Source organism: Balaenoptera musculus, chromosome 11 (assembly GCF_009873245.2).
Source record: "Balaenoptera musculus isolate JJ_BM4_2016_0621 chromosome 11, mBalMus1.pri.v3, whole genome shotgun sequence".
In the NCBI taxonomy this organism is placed as follows: domain Eukaryota; kingdom Metazoa; phylum Chordata; class Mammalia; order Artiodactyla; family Balaenopteridae; genus Balaenoptera; species Balaenoptera musculus.
Window position 1 is genome coordinate 97060790 of NC_045795.1, and position 19428 is coordinate 97080217.

At 43.7% G+C, this 19428-nt stretch overlaps 2 protein-coding genes across 9 annotated transcripts in view; one reads left to right on the forward strand and one right to left on the reverse strand.

Annotated features, from left to right (window-relative positions):
• Positions 1-14002, forward strand: part of FANCD2 (FA complementation group D2) — a 59587-nt gene extending 45585 nt beyond the window's left edge. For all 6 annotated transcript variants that reach the window (XM_036868714.1, XM_036868718.1, XM_036868716.1 and 3 more), the window contains 12 exons: positions 1866-1976; positions 3093-3223; positions 4366-4459; positions 5102-5224; positions 6044-6137; positions 6839-6910; positions 7633-7671; positions 8640-8714; positions 9715-9789; positions 10759-10905; positions 12054-12149; positions 13578-14002. In XM_036868714.1, the coding sequence (XP_036724609.1) occupies positions 1866-1976; positions 3093-3223; positions 4366-4459; positions 5102-5224; positions 6044-6137; positions 6839-6910; positions 7633-7671; positions 8640-8714; positions 9715-9789; positions 10759-10905; positions 12054-12149; positions 13578-13646 (1126 nt within the window). In that variant the 3' untranslated portion in view covers positions 13647-14002. The remainder of the gene's footprint in view (positions 1-1865; positions 1977-3092; positions 3224-4365; positions 4460-5101; positions 5225-6043; positions 6138-6838; positions 6911-7632; positions 7672-8639; positions 8715-9714; positions 9790-10758; positions 10906-12053; positions 12150-13577) is intronic.
• A 758-nt stretch (positions 14003-14760) lies between these two features.
• On the reverse strand, positions 14761-18125 carry FANCD2OS (FANCD2 opposite strand). Of its 3 annotated transcripts, none has more exons than XM_036870072.1 (2): positions 17797-18050; positions 14761-15589 (listed from the first exon to the last, which is right to left on the reverse strand). In XM_036870072.1, exons 1-2 carry the CDS (start codon positions 17852-17854, stop codon positions 15045-15047), a joined length of 603 nt encoding a protein of 200 aa, XP_036725967.1. In that variant the 5' UTR covers positions 17855-18050; the 3' UTR covers positions 14761-15044. The 3 variants fall into 3 exon arrangements, with proteins under 3 accessions (XP_036725967.1, XP_036725966.1, XP_036725965.1); XM_036870071.1 differs by having other exon boundaries at positions 14862-15589; positions 17982-18125; XM_036870070.1 differs by lacking the exon at positions 17797-18050 and adding an exon at positions 17556-17630 and having other exon boundaries at positions 14862-15589.
• Positions 18126-19428: the final 1303 nt, after the last annotated feature.

Consider the following 19428-nt stretch of genomic DNA (forward strand, 5'->3'; position numbering starts at 1 on the left):
TGGGAAGATCCCACATGCCGCGGAGCAACTGGGCCCGTGAGCCACAATTACTGAGCCTGCGCGTCTGGAGCCTGTGCTCCGCAACAAGAGAGGCCGCGATAGTGAGAGGCCCGCGCACCGCGATGAAGAGTGGCCCCTGCTTGCCGCAACTAGAGGAAGCCCTCGCACAGAAACGAAGACCCAAAACAGCCAAAAAATAATTAATTAATTAATTAATTAAAAAAAAAAAAACAAAAAAAAACAGTGCCTGACAAAGGATTTGAACAGATGCTGAAACAAGGAGATAAATGGATGGCAAATAAACACATGCAAAGATATTCAGCAGTATTAGTTGTTAAGGAAAGGCAAGTAAAAATCACAGAATGGCTAAATTAAAAAGATTTACCTCGCCAAGTGTTGGCGAGGATGTAGAGTAACTGGAACTCTCACATGCTGCTGGTGCGACTGTACAATGGTACACCCACTTTTGAAAACTGTTTGGCAGTTCCTTAAAAAGTTAGGTATACACCTACCATGCAACCCAGCCATTTCATTCCTAGTATTTATCCGAGAGAAATGAAAACGTGTGTCTACACAAAGGCTTGTGAATGAATGTTTATTACAGCTTTATTTGTAATAGCCCGAAATTGGAAACAATTCAAATGTCCATCGAGTAGTGAACAGATAAACAAATTGTGGTATGTGGATGTGGTAGAATACTACATTGCAACAACATGGATGAAAAAAGAATTATAGTGAAGAAAAACCAAGACCGTAAGAGTATGTAGTATTTGATTCTATTTATATAAAATTCTAGAAGAAGCATATAATCTTGTAGTGACAGAAAACAGTTCAGTGCTTGCCTCGCATTGGGCGGGAGGATGGAAGGAGGGATGGATTACAAAGGAATACAAGGAAACTTTTGGGGGTAATAGATATGTTTATTATTTTCAGTGCGGTGGTGGTTTCATGGGTTTATATATAAGTCAGCTGATCAAATTCAGCATTTTAAATACATGCATTTTATTGTATGTCAATTATACTTTAATAAAGCCATCCCCACCTCCCACCTCCCCCCCGAAAAACCTGCAGCCCATAAGAGGCCCTCAGAATTCATTTGTGGAAAGGAAGAGAGGCTACCACTGGTGATGTGGAAATGTTTCTAGAGGAGTGAAAGATCTAGGGGGTCAGATTGTGCTGGGCCTTGAAGGTATTTGAAGAAGGCAGAAGAATTTGAATGCTGTCCAGGGAAGCAATTTTGGAGTTTTATGATCACAGCCATGATATAGTGAAAGCAGTGTTTTACGAAAATCCTTTTGGCAGCAGCATTCAGGACAAAGGGATTGGAAAGGCAACCAAAAAGACCAGTCAAAAGATGTTGACATGATCTGTGCATGGGATGATGATAAGGGCCTGGCCTAGAGTGATGGCCTTGGCTTGGAAAGGAAGGGACAATAGGAAAGATAATCTGAAGATAGAATTGTCAAGACTTGACTTAATACAGAAGAAAGAATAAGTTCTTTGCTGAACATCTACTATGGATTAGACATTGATTTAAGCAATTTCACAAAATTATTCCTGTTTTTTTGGAGAAGACTAACAGTTATCTCTAAAATGTACAGAATGAAGGAGAGCTTTGTTTCCCTTGAAAATAATCCTAGGAGGACTGTTAGGTCCTTAAGGAAAGACTTTTTCAGGTGCACTTCAACTTCTAGTCTGATACTCAGAGCTGTGACTGAATTTAGCACTTGAGTACTTTCAGCACTTAAGTTCTCCTTTTTCTTCTGTTTTATCGATGGTACAGACTGGAGGCCAGGATCCTCACCTGCTGTCCACGTAATCTTCCTGAAACTGAGCTAAACTACCTTTCCTTGACTTTCCCTTAGGAATGGATTTTTTCAACCTGAAAATACTAATTTACTGTACTCAGCCCTTGAGGTCCTTACTAACCGACTGAAGCCGGGAGAGCCTGACCAAGCCTTGGAGGAGCTGCTTAGGTGGGTCAGACCACATATCCCTGAGTGTTGTCCCAAGAAACTCCTAGGAATAAGATTGGCAAGACTTCTTGGAGATAACTTGGTATTTTCAGTGACTTTTCCTCATTTATGTGAGCTTTCTCATCTGTGTATTCAGATATATCCTGAAGCATTAGAAACTGTTGAATTAATCAAACTAAATCTTTATGCACCCTTCATCCTGTAAAGTTCGCCTTTTCAGGTAAGGTAATGTTGATGAAAGCACTGGCCATCTGTAGTCAACTCTTGATTATCCGGGGACCTACTCTGTCTCCTAGTAGGGTTGGGTAATTAGGTAGCAGTTAGTTACCACTGATTACCTGTCCATTTCCCTCGTCCTGGGAGAAGAGGAGCCTAGGCTGAGGGCACAGGAGGTGAGAAGGAGCTCTAAGGGGCACAGCTTCCAGCCTCTACCCCAGCTTCAACCAGAGCACCTTGGTCTTTCCCTTACCTCTCCTGATAGCCTAGGCCATCACTGGGTCCACAGTCAGTGCTTGTCATTCCTGCCTACAGAGCCTTATTTCATTTTCAATACAGTACTTTTAAATTTGTTTGACTTCCTTCCCGCCAATCAATCAGGAGTTGACTCTAGTTTTATTTCACCTACGGTTTTGGATTAATTGTGACTCCTCATCTGCCATTACTTCAGAGCATTGAAAGCTAGCCATTTTCAGTACATTTATTAGAAGCTCTGCTTTCTCTGCCTTATCATTTCCTTTCACTTTGTCCCTATGAACCCAGAATTTAAACATTATTCTCAGTGTGTTGCCTAATGCCTTAAAAAGCAAATAATTTATTCTACACTGAGAATAATGTAATCAGCATGGCCTATGCTAGCACTTGGGTATGTTGGCATACATGACCTCTTCAAGGCCAGCATTCCATCCACTGGGCTCTGGCCTCCATGCCCTAACTTTCTTTATACAAAGTTATAGTCTCTATAAGGTCTTGAAAGAAGGTTCTACTAAAGCCCCTGCAAATGAGGAGGATTCTGATTAGACCATCAAACATTTAAGCGGACTTAGATAACTCATGGATTTAGACACATCTGTAATACTTGTGGTGTTGTTTTTTATTTTTTTTCTTGTCTCCTTACAGCCAGAGCTTCCATTACTTGCAGAATTTCCATCTCAGCATTCCCAGTTTCCAGTGTGCTCTTTATCTCATCAGACTTTTGATGGTCATTTTGGAGAAATCTACAGCTCCTACTCAGAACAAAGGAAAAATTGGTGATGGGCCATATCCTCTTTTTTCTTTCATGAATAGACTTGTAAACTTAGGGCTTCCTAGGACCTTGTAAATTTTGTAAGCAAACCTGTCCATAACTCTGGATGTGCTCTCTTGCTATACCAAGAAGGACATTTTTCCAGAAGGAGCTATGTCTGATCTTTGCTGACATTGATTGGACTGAGTGTGGTTAGTTCAGTTGGCTAGATTTTGTTCGGCTCTTGTTTATTTATGTCCTTTTTTTTTTTTTTTTTTCCCTTAAGTATCTGAGACATTTGACTGAAAGACATAAACCATGAAGTTAATAAAATGGGAGAGAGAGGAGAAATCAGAATTAAGTGTAAAGAAAGGTCTGGCCCCATCCCTGATCTTTTTCTTTCTTTCTTTCCTCCTTTTATTTTTTTTTAATTTTTATTTATTTATTTTTGGCTGCGTCGGGTCTTAGTTGCGGCACACAGGATCTTTCGTTGCAGCGCATGGGCTTCTCTCTAGTTGTGGCACGAGGCCTTTTCTCTAGTTGTGGTGCGCGGGCTTAGTTGCCCCGCGGCATGTGGGATCTTAGTTCCCCGACCAGGGATCGAACTGGCGTCCCCTGCATTGCAAGACGGATTCTTAATCGCTGGACCACCAGGGAAGTCCCCCTGATCTTTTTCTTTAACTATCTTTTGACGTAGCTCTTGGAATGCATCTCACTGATACAACTTAATTGGCAGCACAGACAGAAAGCAAGGAGAACGTGCAAAACAAACCTTTATTATTCCCTGTTGTTTAAAAGGGGAGGGTTTGGTATGAATCTAGGAAGCAGCCACTGCTTGTTGGCCTGCCAAGGAGGAGCTGAGATGGACTTCCCACTGCCCAGCAGCATTCCTTTTCTCTGTGTGTCTGTGTGGTTCATGTTTGTGTCAAGACAGGGTAAGAGGGTGGGACATGTTGAGTCTTAGAGAAATGGGTTTATTTCTGGTAGAAGAACCAGTAGAGCAGGAACTCATGACAGCTTTTTTTCAAATTGTCTGTTAGCCCAGGAACGTCATAGTAAATAGAAAAGAATAATCCTTTTGGTCAATAATCATCCCCAAAAGCCTGCAAAACAAGAGTGAAGTTCATTTTCCATGAATGAGATGTCTTTGCCTTGTTTCTCCAACAGCTTCCCTGGCCAGACAGTTCCTTTGTCGGGTGTGGCCAAGTGGGGAGAAAGAGAAGAGCGGCATTCCTAATGACCAGCTCGAGGCTTTGCTTAGGTGAGAGGCTCAGTTTCTGTCCACAAGCCAAATAGCCTTCCATTTTGCCACTGTTCAGATCCCTTGTCTGGTCAAAAACTGAGAAATTACCTTGGTTAGGAGTAACTTGGAAGCAGTGAAGTAGGTTTGAAATTAACATAATTTGGAATATGTGGATTGTCAGATCTTCTCATTCTGTTTTATACTGTCAGCTAGTTCTTTATTAAATCAAATCATAGAGGAAGTGGGGGAGTCTGCTGTTGTATCCTGCCTTGTTAACCAATGAGTCAGATATTTATTATTGCCTACCGTATCCAAGACACAGCCATCACTTCCAAGGTGTCTAACTGTATTTCCAACTGAGACATCATTTCCTTTACCTCCTGACAAGTATTTGGAATCCTTATTAAAAATAAGTATTGGGAGTTCCCTGGCGGTCCAGTGGTTAAGACTTGGCGCATTCACTTCTATGGCCCCAGGTTCAATCCCTGGTTGGGGAACTAAGATCCCACAAGTGGTGCAGCCAAAAAATAAAAAATAAAATAACATAAAATAAATGCTAATAGTTGTCTTAAAGCTTAGTACCTGGTAATGTCTTAAGAAAGAAATCTTGATTTAGGAATTCTGTAACATGCGTTCATACTCCTATGGCTGTCAATGCAGCATCTACCTGGAGCACACAGATGGTGTTCTGAAGGCCATAGAGGAGATCGCTGGTGTTGGTGTCCCAGAACTGATCAACTCTCCTAAAGAGGCATCTTCCTCCACATTCCCTACACTGACCAGGTAAAGGAGTACTGTCCTCTTGTTCTCTCCCTAAGTTAGAATCACACTGTCTAATGTATGTAGTTTCCAAATAACTACCTTACTCTTCATCTAGTTCTGATACAGAGGGTAGGTACAATCATTCATTCAACACACGCAGTGTCTACTGTGCATTCTCTCCAAGCGGCTCTTAGCCAGCCCATGTGAAAGGACCTTACTGAGGAATGAATTTTTCAGTAGTTACAGTCTTCAGCGGCATTGGATATTTAATCACCAGGCTTCTATCAGTGCTTTCATCCTTTAAATGTGAAATTACTTTTCCAGTATTTTAGCCATCTTTGAAGGATACAATGATTGTTGTATCTAACCATATATGTCTCACATAATGGGTTTTGTGTCTCATAATATCAGTGGTTATCTGACACTTGTATGGTCTTCACAGTTTATAACACACTCTTACATCGTTTCTCTCATTTGATCCTTTTGATGAATCTGTGAGGTAGGTATCATTACCCCTGTTTCACTGATGAGAAAAATGAGTGTTAGGGGGCTTGCTCAATTGATTCAGGCAATAAAGTAAATATGGAACTAGGAACTTAAACTCAGATCTTCTCACCACTACTTCCCTGCTCTTTACCACTACACTCACCCTTCATGAAGTTAATCCCCTTATTTCACAGACCATCTTCTCGGCTCATTTCTAAATCCTTCTCACTCTCGTGTCCTCTGAGGGTGGACCCTAGTGAAAGGACATTCAGAGAGGTGGGGAAGGAAATAACTTTTGGCACTTTGTTTCTGAGCAGTGTATCATTGTGTGGGCATCATGCTTTTCTCTTCTAGGCACACGTTTGTCATTTTCTTCCGTGTGATGATGGCTGAACTAGAGAAGACAGTGAAAGGTCTTCAGGCTGGAACAGCAGCAGACTCGGAGCGGGTAAGTCAGATATTCCCACCCCAAGAAGTAGACTCTGGATTACTTGGAAGCTGCTGATTCTTCTACTCCTTGGGTCCAGAATTTTCTCCTAAGCTATTTCCTTCAAGTTACTAAGATCCAGGATATTTTTTTCAAAGAGCTTCTGGTTTAATTTCCTTTCCCTCTGGTTGGAAGTGAGGATTGGGCTCTGTTTTACCTGGCTACTTCCCAGGGGACTTGGGACTCCATAGACCTAGTCTGGAAAAAAATATCTTTGGTTGCAGCCTCATGTACCCGGCTGCAACTTGTGATCTGGCATGAGGTGAGCAGGCCTGTTTGAGATGCTGTGGTAGCCTGGGCCTTGGTAGCCTGCTAACCAGAACCGAGCTAGCCTGCTGGGAGATAGGGCTTGCATAGGGAATCAGAGAAGCCACAGGGAGCTGATGGCCCAGAGGTACGTTGCAGAGGCTTTTTCCTACTTGGAAATTATTGAAGAGAAGTCCTCTTTTTAGAAAGTCTCTATAAGATACCCTAATGTTACCACATATATGCAGGCCTCAGAACCATCTTGTGGGTGCACTGGTTGCCACATCTCTGTAGGAGGATAATTGGCTTAAATCTCTGTATAACTGTGTAGTTCAAGAACCATATATTAGTAGGAGTACAGTAAGAGAAGTATTTGGCTGTGATTCAGAGGTGTCTGTATATTTGGCTGCCTCCAGATTCATGAAGAGAAGCTCCTCTACTGGAACATGGCTGTTCGAGACTTCAGTATCCTCATCAACCTGATAAAGGTGAGTATGGAGGCTCCTTATCTCATCTCACTGGCTAATTGCAGGAACCACCAAGGGGCCTGGCTTCCAAAATGGACCCTCCCGCTCCTCTCCCCAGCCTCCCTTGGGGACCTGCTTCCCCCATCTTCCTCCCTATGCCCCACCCACCCTGGATAACCCCTTCCCCTCTTCCTGGGCTGTGTCTTTTCCTTCTCTGCCTCCCTCCTTCCCATCTGTGCCACAGCACTTACTATTTAATGGGTCCTTCCCCGTGTCATCCCCACCACCACCCCGCCGTGGGTCTGAGCACATTCCCCACTGTGTCCCTCTTCCAACCTGAGTGCCTTCTTTATCCCTCACACATACTCTGTGCTCTCCCCCACTCCATGATTTTACTCAGACTGTTCCTCCAGCTTAGAATGTTGCTCTCTCTCCTTTCTGCCTCATCTACTCTTTCTTCAGGCTTCAGATCAAGGTTTGGGGCCTCTGCAATGCCATCTTCTTAACATTCCCAGTTGGAATCAATTCCTTGTTCCTCTATGCTCCCCTCTTCCTTTTCTTGAACTTCAGTTACAGGGATTACTTCGTTCTGCTTTGTAATTGATTTGTTGACATGTTGGCCTGCTTTCTTCATTTTAGACGTCTCTGCAACACTCAGAGCTGTGCTTTGCGTGGTGGGGAGGAGGCTGGGGTGCTCAGAGGAGCAGACTTCAGCTTTGGTTTCTTGTCCTTCATCTCTCCAGGTGTTTGATAGCCGTCCTGTTCTGCATGTATGTTTGAAGGTGAGACCGGCCCTCTTTAGTGTTTATTCCTCCTGTGAGTTAGCTGAGTGGAATTGCTTTATACCTTGCCCAAAAGCCAGTCTCCAGAATCTGTGCTATCAGGTAGTCTAGAAAAGACCATGGATATGTTTTTCCATACTAGTTGGATGACAAGAGAAACCAATTTTCCTATGAGTTTGAAAACTTAGTCTTAGAAATAGGATGAGTGGCTTCAGGAGCAGTAGTCACTCCCTGCCATTCCTTCCCAGGCAACAGAAAGGAAGGAGGAGTGGCTGATTGGTCTTTTTAAAGCCCATGTGTGGCCTTATCAATGTGGGAGCTGGTGTTCTGGTATCTGCTGAACTCCTCTGCCGGGGGATATCCCAGCTTAGCCCTAGATTTGATGGTAAACCCATCAAATCTTTGATAGCTTAAGAGCTAAAGAACACTATAGGGAGAATGCTTCTAGCCCCACTCTTGACAGTTCCTTCTAGCGGATGGTGCCCCATTCTCATTATCTTCTGGCTTCTCTCTTCCTCTTTACTCGCTCCACCCTGGTGCCATTATGGGAGATGGGTGAGAAGGGGGAGTCATTTACCTGATTGGTAAATTGGGCAAGTGGTCATGTGCTTTCTCAGCTCTACCCAGTTCTTTCCTCTTGAGAGTAAGGTGTCCTCGGGGAGCTGGGGTTCCCCTCTGTTCCTCTGTGCCCTCATTCTCAAGCTGAGCAACACCCCTGTGAATTGACTGTGTCTGGGGTAGGTAAGTCTGCCTAATTCTGGGGCTTAGTTGGCAGGCTCATTTAGCTTTTGCATTAAGCTACATTCTCCAAATTAACCTTTTGGACCCTTTCCAATTTATTTTTTATATATAAAAATAAGAAAAGAAACCCCCTGGTCTGGGAAATGTTACGCTGCCTTAGGCAGGGGCCTTTCAGGTAAAAGACCTCAGCTGGAGGTCATCACCAATGTATCTCTTCTCTTCTTCAGTACGGGCGTCTCTTTGTGGAAGCATTTCTGAAGCAGTGTATGCCTCTCCTAGACTTCAGTTTTAGAAAACATCGGGTAAGAACTGAGAACAGAGAGCAAAGACATGCTCTGTACAGTTGTTCAGAAGATACGTCCATGGCGATTCCTGGGCTGGCATGGGGGTGGTCCCCTTGCCCAGGTTCTGGGCCACAGATCTGCTTAGGTACTTCTCGTCACTTCAGCTATCCCCAGAGATGCCCATGTAGGACTGAATATTCCGTAGTACATCCGCCTTCCTACTTCTCCTACAGATTTGAGGATGGTTGTTCTTTTTAGCTTGATTTTATTGTGCTGCTGCAGTCCCAGGACCTCACATATTAGTGTGTCATTTGCTTATTCCTGTGTGCTTCTCTAAGTCTGGTCTTGGGAATTTAGAAACAAAAACAAACGAAAAAGACCTCATTTGTGTCATAAACTCTTGTCATAACGGACAGTCTTGAGAGTTTTTTACCCAAGTGGGATCCAAGACTAGAGTAGTGAAATAAGAATAGAAACAGGGACTCCCCTGGCAGTCCAGTGGTGAAGACTCTGCGCTTCCACTGTAGGGGGTGCAGGTTCCATCCCTGGTCGGGGAACTAAGGTCCCGCGTGCCCCACAGTGCAGCCAAAAATTTTAATTTAAGAATAAAAAGAACAGAAACAGAGATGATTATTTCTTACACATACTTAGCAAGTTGAACTTTGCAAAACACTCTCACAATATTTGGCTGGTCCCTCATAACTCAGAAAGATAAAGGGGAGGATAGCCAGTGATCACTCCTCCTCCTATTTGAGGGCCAAATTAAGCCAAATTTTGCTAGGCCAAATTGTCTAGCATAATATTGAAAAATTGTGAATCACTATGTTGTACACCTGAAACTTATATAATATTGTAAATCAACTATACCTCAATTTTAAAAAAAGAAGAGATGATTATCCATATACAGCTGGAACCTGCAGGTCTGATCCTCTTTGGAACCCTTGGTTGCAAGAATATCTTGCATATAAAATGAAATGAGAACGTTTCATATGGCACTTACGAATGTTGTTGGTTATAGGAAGATGTTCTGAGTTTACTGGAAACCTTCCAGTTGAATACAAGGCTGCTTCATCACCTGTGTGGGCATTCCAAGGTAAGATGGAAAGCAGGTCACACCACCAGCCCACCTGTTGGTTTAATCTGTGGTTGTGATTTTGGAGATCCATGGGCTCCAGTGCCTTCGTCCTTTTTTACCCCTCTGAAACCTTTATTTCTGGAACTATGTCTGTCCAAAGGCAGTTTATTCAGAGTGGTCAAATCCTCAGTTGCTGGCAGAGATTGGGTAATCATCTAGAGGGGAATTTCTGCATCTGAAATTTAACTCAAACTCCATAGCCCTGTTTCCTCCAGGAGCTCTTCTTTGGTGAGAGAATGTTGGTGGATGTGTAACTGCTACAAAGTACTCTGGGCAGTAGGAATATTATGTAAGTGATGACTCTGCTGGAGACAAGAGGTAGTTCTAAAAGCAGCTGTTTTTCGAGCTTTTCAGCTGTACTATTTACTTGTCAAGGAACACATCTGTCTCTGTGAGAACATTTTAGCATTAAAGGACTTTTCCACTTGAAGCCTGGAGTTGAGCCAGTCATTTTTTGTGTGAAGGAACACAGAACCATGGAGTTCTGCAGTCACTGGCAAGCCCAGTTCCTGTTGTTCAGTTCCTCCCCTGGTTCTAACTTTTTAAGGTGCTGAACAGTGGAATTTTATAAGAACTCCTGCAGCTAAACAGGGATACTCTCTGTTGTTTAGTATCAGTAGAATATACATTCAAGAATATTTTATGTAAATTCATTGATAATTGATCAATAAGAGGTTATGAAGAGGAACCGTGAGGTGTTGGTGGTATGTCTTCTAGGCTCTTTTAGCTTGAAGGACAGCTGCCATTCTCTTCGGGATACTCTGCCGGACTACTGCTCTTTGATGGAACATGTCTCTGGCCTGTACTGGCAGGGCATATGGTCTTGTTCAGTGTTCAAGGTGTCAGGAATTCAAAAGTTTCTGTATAGGAAATGTGAAAGCATGATGATTAAACCCAGATGAGTTGGATGCATTTGTTTCCATTCAGATTCACCAGGACACGAAACTCACCAGACATGTGCCTTTGCTCAAAAAGACCCTGGAGCTGTTAGTTTGCAGAGTGAAAGCCATGCTCATCCTCAACAATTGCAGAGAGGCTTTTTGGCTGGGCAATCTCAAAAACCGGGACTTGCAGGTAAGCCTGGGATCCCGCCAGTAATAATCTCCTACTCCCTTTCTTTGTGAGAGCATTGGAAAGTATCTAAGGGAGGTCACCTAAGCCCCACTCTCTCAATACTCAGAACTGCTTTTCTCAAATCTGTGACTGTTGAGCTCTTAACATTAGGGTACATTGCCTTTGGGCCCTGGTTGCAGGTTGCACTCCTCATCCCAGGCAGCGAAGGCACCAAAACATACCATTGATATAAACAAGGCCTCAGACATAGAGGAGCAGATCAGGAAAACCTCTTTCCATAGCTAGAGGGATACCTTTAAGCCCTACTGTGGGTAGATTTAGAATATTTTTGTATATGGAGAAACTTTGTTTAGTTATTTTTGTTTTTTCCCCCTAAAACCAGTCTGTCTTGTTCCTGAAATTATTCTCTGGCTAATTTTAACAAATGAGCATTTCTTAGTTCTTTCAATTGTCTGACTGACTGGCTGAAATCTTGTGTTGCTTATACTACTACTTTGGAGTTACAGCATTTTTCAAATACAGTCCAAGCCCTCCTCATTCATGCTTACAACATCTGAGTTTTAAAATCTTATATATGAAAAGAATAGCTCCCCAGAGAATTAGCTTCCTTTCTTCACATCCATTCTTGTTTCCATGAGAAAATTGAAGCTCAGCAAAGTTAAGTAACTTATCATTCAGCCATAGGTGAGTGGAGCAAGGGTTTGAGTCCAAACAGTCCTGATCCAGATTTGATGTTCTTAAACCATTTTAGTATACCATCCTTTAGCCTCTGCATGGCCATTTGTGATTGGTGTGTTGGTGTTCATGCTCACATACCTTAAGGTATTTGGGAAACTTTAGAACCATATTCAGCATTACCTGAAAGAGTCACCAATACAGTCTGGCCTTGTAAAACTAGTATGATATTAGAATACAAAGATGAACCATTTGTAAAACTACATATTGTATCAGAGCCACAAGCATCTTAGAAATCTTGGGTTGATTATCACTTCTCTAGATGCTGGATCACAGGTTGGTGTCCATGTTTGACCATATTTGAATGACTGAATATCTTTCTTTGCCTTGTCTATAAACTAAGCCTTTCTCCCCTTGAGACCCCAAATGTGATCATTATAACCCACTGTTTGTCCTGGCCCATTCACATTCAGGGTGAAGAGATTATATCCCAGAATTCCCAGGAGAGCGCAGCAGATGAGAGTGAGGATGATGCGTCATCCCAGGTCTCCAAGAGCAAAGGAACAGAGGTATGTCTGTAAAAGGCACCAGAGTGGCATTGATGGTAGAGAGTGCAGAACTTTCCCTGCTTGATTTTATAATCAGATACTTCTACGCCCATCTCCATTCCCTCCAAAAAAGCTTCTGTGCTTATGTGAATTCTGGGGGGGCCAGGAAAAAAAAAAAAACCCACACAATATTATAATCACTCAATATTTTAATCACAACTTGAGTATCTGGAGTTGTTTGTAGCATATGTTATAGAGTTGAAAATTCCTTTCCATTATAGCCTCCTGAATTCATACGAAACCATTTTAGAGGGGAGATAAGAAGAGGTCAAAGTGTTCTCTAAGTGTTGAGAAGAATGAGTTAAACCATTTAAACATGTGTTTGAATATCTAAAATAGAAATGTGAAAGCTAAAGCACAGAATCAAAAGCTGCTACCACTGAGGACTAAAGTAAGAGTAGGAGTCCTTATGCTCTTTTGGGCTACTACCAATGCTTTTGAGACTTTAAAGAAAACTAAAGAAAAATGTATATATTTATAAAAGTTTGTTACAATTCAGGTGGGTTATAGATACAGAGAAGCTGAGATTTAAGAACCGCTGCTGTGGATACAATTTGTAATGCAATTTGAGGCTGATGTGTAAGGATCATTTAGTATGAAAAATTCTTTTATTACATGGTCCTCTGTTTTATTTGTATAGAATATCTCCACCTTGTTCTCATAAAAAAGTTTTATGGCTTTTTTTTTTCCCTATAAATTTATTTATTTATTTATTTTTGGCTGTGTTGGGTCTTTGTTGCTGCATGCGGGCTTTCGCTAGTTGCGGCGAGCGGGGCCTACTCTTTGTTGCGGAGCATGGGCTTCAGTAGTTGCGGCACGCGGGCTTAGTTGCTCTGCGGCATGTGGGATCTTCCCAGACCAGGGCTCGAATCCGTGTCCCCTGCATTGGTAGGTGGATTCTTAACCACTGCGCCACCAGGGGAGTCCCCATAAAAAAGTTTTGAGGCAGACGATATCCTATTAGTTTGGTGCTTTGTCATAAGCAAGCCTCCCAGATTAGATTTTACAAACCAGAGAGAATTTTACTCTGGATTCCTATTGGATTTTGAATTTAACTAACATTTCATTCTATATTGAATGCCCGTTTTGTTCCTATGTCACACACATGCAGTAGAGCTGGAGGGCCGTGGCTTATTTACAAATCATGCATATTTGGTTGGGTTGCAGAATGGCATAAGTCAGTATCAAAATGGCTCCCTCCATCGTCTTGGCTTAGAGGCCATGATACCAGAATGGGGGAGCCTCTGATTCATTCTCAAAAGAATGGTTTAAAACCTATCATTGGTTTTAACAACGATACAATACAGTCATGTATGCTGTGGGAGCAGTGTTGCAAGTCATGGCGTCGCCCGGATGACCTAAAATATTTAATTATTCTTTGCCTCTTAGGACAGTGGAGAAGATGAAGCAAGTGATGGAGCAAAGGAGCAAGAGAGTGATGAGAGTGATGATGACTGATTAGACCACAGAAAGATGCTCCCTCCCCATCTCTGCCAGCTACTTACCCTTTTGTGTTCAGGGTTTCACATCTGCTCTCTGCCTTTCTAACTGGAAGCATCCTATTTTGTCCTTGAAGACGGGGCTTTATTGAATCAACTTAATTGTGGATTTCACAGGTTGTCTACCAACATGAAAGACCGTGGCTCAGAATTCGAATGCAGTGTTACTTACCAATTTAGGCGAACATGGCAGTGCTGTGCTGCAGAGTAGTCATGATTCTGAGCTTCAGGAGCTAGTTTTGAAACTCTGGATTTATTCTAGAATTTAGGCTTGTACCAGTTTTACAAATAAATTCTGTTTTAAGTTCTACCTCAGCTACCTCATTCCTCTTTTCGAATTTCCTTCATAGATGGAACTGAATTGGTGTTTGTGCAGAGAAATAATGGAGACTGGTACAACACATCAGTTCTACCAATTACAATCATATGTTCGCTATTACAAGGATCCTCTTATTTGAGATGAGAAGATATTTGTGATCTTTTTTGGAGGAGTGACGAACTTCTTTTAATGCCCAAAGGAAGTCGAATGTTTGGCTGCTTTTTAAATTTTTGGTGGTCATGTAGATATGATAAAGGAGAAAAGGGCAGCATCAAATTCATGTTAACTTTGCATATGTAATTTTTATTTTATTTCCACATTATTCTGAGTTATACCTATAATCTAGTTACAACAGTGCTATAAAATTACTTGTAGTTTATTAAAAATAGAACATTAGGAGTACATTTCAGCTAAAATGGGGAACTCTCATGTCTTCTGCCAGAAAGCCCAGTTTCAGTGCTGCTACCAAGTTCTTTTTTGCCAGGCTGTAAATATTAATTAATATTTGTTTTATTTCTACCCACTTTTGTACTCTCTGGTAGTATTAGGGTGTGGCTGGTTAGGTTTTTATGTTGTCTTTTTGGTGGGGGAGGTTATTTGTTTTTGTTTTTTTAAATTAATCGTTGACCCACATATAGATTTTTGACCCCTTCATCCTCATGTACATAGAAATCCATAATCTCCTTCCTTGACACTCTTTGTTTCCCCAACTCATTGTGGTCTTCAGTGTTGAAAAGAGTTCACAGTAGGCTCATTGGTTTATGTGGTTTGTTTAATGGTTCTTTATCACATGTACACGTCAGTGCTAGTTTGACTCTAAACGGTTGTTCAGCTTTACGATGGAAATGTTCTCCCTTGCTCCGTTACTGGCCCATTTTTGGACGGGAAGAGAGGAGGGGGGCTCTGGATTGTCACTGCTTGACTGAAAAGCAAGATGGCTGGGGCAAACACAGTTTCCTTTACACGGAAAAGTCTATGTACGCTTCAGGCACATAGCAGAAGGCGTGGTGTGAGGAATGGGGATCAGATGGGGACACTTTACTTGGAGTGTTGCAAGGCAAAGGTGCACTTCTTGTACGTCGCATACAGCAAGAGGATGGAGCGCAGCATCTGTTTGCACATGGTCACTGTCATCTGAATCTGAGGCTCCTTAAGTCCAGTGGGCCACTGGTGCTCCCGGCTGATGATTTTGCAAAAGGCTGACTTGTCTGAAACTCTGAAGGTCCCGGTCCACTTTGGCGGCTGAGCCGTGATGACCCTGCCAAAGACAGAATCCACTCCATTGAGGCAGACAGGCTGGGGCTTCCTGACCAGCCCTTTCTTGTTGTTCATGGTTCGGAGCTCTGACGTGCGGCAGGGCAACTTGGGACTCACCCCAGGCTCCAGGAATGGACTGTCTAGAACTAGAGTGACCTCTTGGAAGCACAGCTGCACTTCAAGATCAGAAGGGGTGTGGGGGAAGCAGGGGCAAGCCCTAAAGGGGTGCTTGGAAGAAGGTGTAGGTGTTGTATGCCGCAGCCATTGGAAGCTCTCATCCAGTGGGGTCCATGGTGACCAGAGCTGGTATCCTGCCATTGACAGTCCTAGAGGAGAGGAATCAGAACATGGAATTTTCCTAGCATGCTTTTGGCAAGGGCATGGCTGTTTAAATTCACATCTCTGTCTCATTATTGACTTTAACTTACTCTGTAGTTCTCATGAAAAGATTCCAGTAGATGTTAGGATACTAGTAATTCTATAAAGGGCAGTAGAGGATAGTAACAAGTATTGAATCTGGCAACTGCTGTGTGTACTTTATTAAACCTTATCACAAGCCTCTGAAGGTAGGTTTTTACCCATTTTACAGATGAGGAAATAGATTTGTCCAAAATGGAGCGTCCCTGTTCAGCATTAGGATCTGTGCTGTGTTGACAACTGCTGAAGTCAGAATCTATGCCTCTCAGGTGGCAGAAGCTGCTGGCATTTCATGATGAGACATTATTTGTGGATGGATGCTCAGAAAGGTGTGTCTTGCCAAATATTTGTGACTCTAAATCCCATGTATTTATACCGTTGGTTCTCAAAGTATGATTCTGGGACTAGAACCATGACAGTCATCTGGGAATGTGGCAGAAATGCAGATTCTTGGGCCCTACCTGAGACCTATAGAATCAGAAACTCTGGGGGGAAGGGCCCTGCATTCTGCATTTAAACAAACCCTCCAGGGGAGTCTGATGTACCTTGTAGTTTGAGAACTTCTTATGCTGTTCCTTTAAGGAACTTCAGCTTTTACTATTCTTAATTATGGAGACAGTTTGCTCTTGGCCCTAAAAACCTCTTTTCTGACACAAGGGAGCAGCTCTCTCAGGGCCCTGAGGTACTTATATACCACCTCAGAGGAATTATACCAGGCTGGGAGGGAAAAAAGTTCCAAAGGCCAGTCTTTTAAAGTTTTTAAAAGATTTTTCTGGTTCTTCTATGTGTGTTTTGTTTTTGTTTTTTTCTTGTCTATGAAAGACCCACTGGTTAAGAACTTGATTTTTTTCCCCCCCTTTGGAGATAAAGGAAAGGGCTGGGAGGATGTTGCTAACTCAAAATTTATCCAAGTAGAATTCGGACTTTCCATTTTTCTACTTTAAAATTGCCAGTATATAAAGGATTTCACTGAATTCAAGAGAAGCTAACATTTTTTGAGCACCTACCTATTATGTTAAGGGGCATAGCATATCCCTTTTCTTTCCAGTCAAGTGTATTTCTCTGCCCCTTCTCTAGTCTCCCTCAAAGGTAGCAGCAGATCTGATCCCATCCCATCCAGTAATTGCCCAGGAAATACTGTGAAAAGTTTGACACCTCCACCATAGTTTGTGAGACAGTAAGTTTCATTTTTAAAGGGAATTGTTAGTGACCTTTCATACCAGAAGACCTGCCCCTGACAGTGGTTAGTAGAAAGGAGACTTGTTGATTTTCTCCAACTGGTATGTTTCTCCTGATCTATGCAGGCCCTCGTGCATACTGTTCAAATATCTGGGCTGCCTTCCGATGAGAAATTGACACCCAAGGGATAGTTATCTATTCCAAACAGCCTGTGGAAGGCTTCTGGTGCTTGATATTATGACCCTAGGAGCATACATCCAGGATCAGGGCTGCTGTGGTACACCACCAAGGCAAGGTGCGGGTGGAGGGCGTTAACGCCTCTGAGCATATGACCAAAAAAAGAAAAATCCCAGGAGCCTTTCCTCGCTTGTCTCCTAAGAGGAAATAGGGCCAGAGGGAAAAGGCTTTATCACATGTCCAGCCTAAATATTTGGCAGAACCAACATGGGATGAAAGAGGGCCTCTGACCCCAGGTCTTTCCACCACTTTCACACAGCGTTCAAATAAAGATAGTTCACCCCCCACGCCTACCACCCAGAAGTCACCGTCATCCACTCCAGGAGGGGTTGAATCTAGGAAGTCTGTTCAAGCTGCTCTGCTAGCTCCCAGATAGGGAACACCTGGTTCTAGCCCAAAAGGCTTCCCCTTCGTACCATTCCTCCCATGCCAAGGAACCCAGTCCCTCCATTTCCCCACCTGGGAAAGGGGAAGGCAGCGTCAAAGTGCAGCTGAGGTCCTCTTGAACTGTGAACTGCGATCCCGATCCCGAGGGGCTGGAGCTGCCCTGAGTGAGGGAGGCTCCCCCTCCCAGCCGGAAGAGGGGCTTGTCCCCCGGGGGCCCGGCCCCTACCCGGGGCGGGGGCCAGACGGCTCTGGCCGAGGCAGAGGTGGCAGTGGGAGCCCGGTCCCGGTCCCACCATCCGGGCTGGGGGCTCACCTGCTGAACTCCGCGGGCCGCACGCTCCAGAGTGGCGGCCGCTGTTCCCGGGCCGCATCTTTTCTCCACCCGGCGCCTGGCAACCGCCTTTGTGACCCAGGACCGCGGGGGAGCCCGAGCCGCAGGGGAGTTGGGGAGGGGGCCTCGAGGCGCCCCAGCCAGGAACCCCCACCTGATTGGAACACCTGGTCCAGGACTCAGCCTTCAGGAGCGCTGTTTGGAATCCCCGTCCTCTCTGTTCCCCTCCATCTCCTCCCCGCCTCGCCCCAGCGGTGTGCCTTTGATCTGGTCAGAGAGCACAACGTGCCCACTTCAAAGACTGTGGCCAGGAACCTGCATAAATGTCCCGGGAGCTGTAGTTAGTGTTAAAATGTAAGCTCTACTCTTTAAACCCTGTTCTGGGTATTCGGGCTGAGTTACCCAGAATTCTGAAGGCCTTTGTTGCTGCGTTGAAATGATCCCAATGCAGGGGCACAGAATTTATACGTGCTCGCCTGTCAAGAGCAAACAAAGATATGTGTCTCCTTGACTTCCCAACCAAAAACTTTGCTTTCTGTTAAACCTCAAGAAGGAAGATTCTGTCCCATTCTCACAAAGGTGAAAAAACTGACACTTTCACCTTAGTAAAGGAGTGATCTGACTACTTTTAAACCCCACTGCAAACAACTACTCTGGAAGGCTGGGGGAAGAGAGGTCTACCCAGCTGACTCCTATATCCGCAGTGCCTATCACAGTGCCTGGCAGGGTGCAGTATTTGTAGGAGGAATTAACTAACGGCCCACCTGCCCTTCCCTTATATACCCAGAAATTGCCCTTGCACTTTGTGAACCGTAGAACACAGCACAAACAAGAGTGGTCACCTTTTGCCTGGCTCTTTGGGTGAAGCTGAAGGGGAAAGACTGGGGCCCAGGGATGGGGTCAGGCTGAGATCCTGGTTTGGAAGATGAGATAGTCTTGAGGGACTTGTCAAGAATTGTCAAATGTCCACTGTGTGTGTGTGTGTGTGTGTGTGTGTGTGTGTACATGCGTGTGTGCGTGCATGCGCGTGCATGTGTATCCATGTGGAAGGAGAGATGAGTGGAGAGAGCTGGAGGTGGAGAGAGGGGCAGAGAATGATGAGTCTTGGAAAAGACTAAAATGATTTTTTTTTTTAATATTTATTTTGGCTGCACCGGGTCTTAGTTGCGGCACTCAGGATCTTCATTGCGGCATGCAGACTCTTAGTTGCAGCATGCATGCGTGATCTAGTTCCCCCACCAGGGATTGAACCCGGGCTCCCTGCATTGGGAGCGCAGAGTCTTACCCACTGAACCACCGGGGAAGTCCCCTGAGATGATTTTGAATTGCAACTTTTTTTCACCCAGTAAGTTTATTTTTATTTTCCTCTTGAATAAAAGAGACACTTGTTATTTAAAAAGCAAACAAAACAGTAGTTTTTATTGCACAGTTGTGTTTTTTAAATGAAAGTCTCCCAAAGCAGAATTGTATGATTAAGAATTGTTGGATAGAGAAGGCTTCATGCTGTTATGACAATCTGCACCACGGTCCTCTGTCTAATCTGCCCAACATTAAGGGATGTATTCCTGGAGGTACCATTTGCCATCACCTCCAAGTCTGATACTCCACCTCCAT

Coding starts and splice junctions, on each gene's coding strand:
- FANCD2OS (XM_036870072.1), bottom strand. CDS start 17,854: ATGCGGCCCGGGAACAGCGGCCGCCACTCTGGAGCGTGCGGCCCGCGG. Junction 15,590..17,796: donor CGGCCCGCGGAGTTCAGCAG/GTGAGCCCCCAG, acceptor CCTCTCCTCTAG/GACTGTCAATGGCAGGATAC.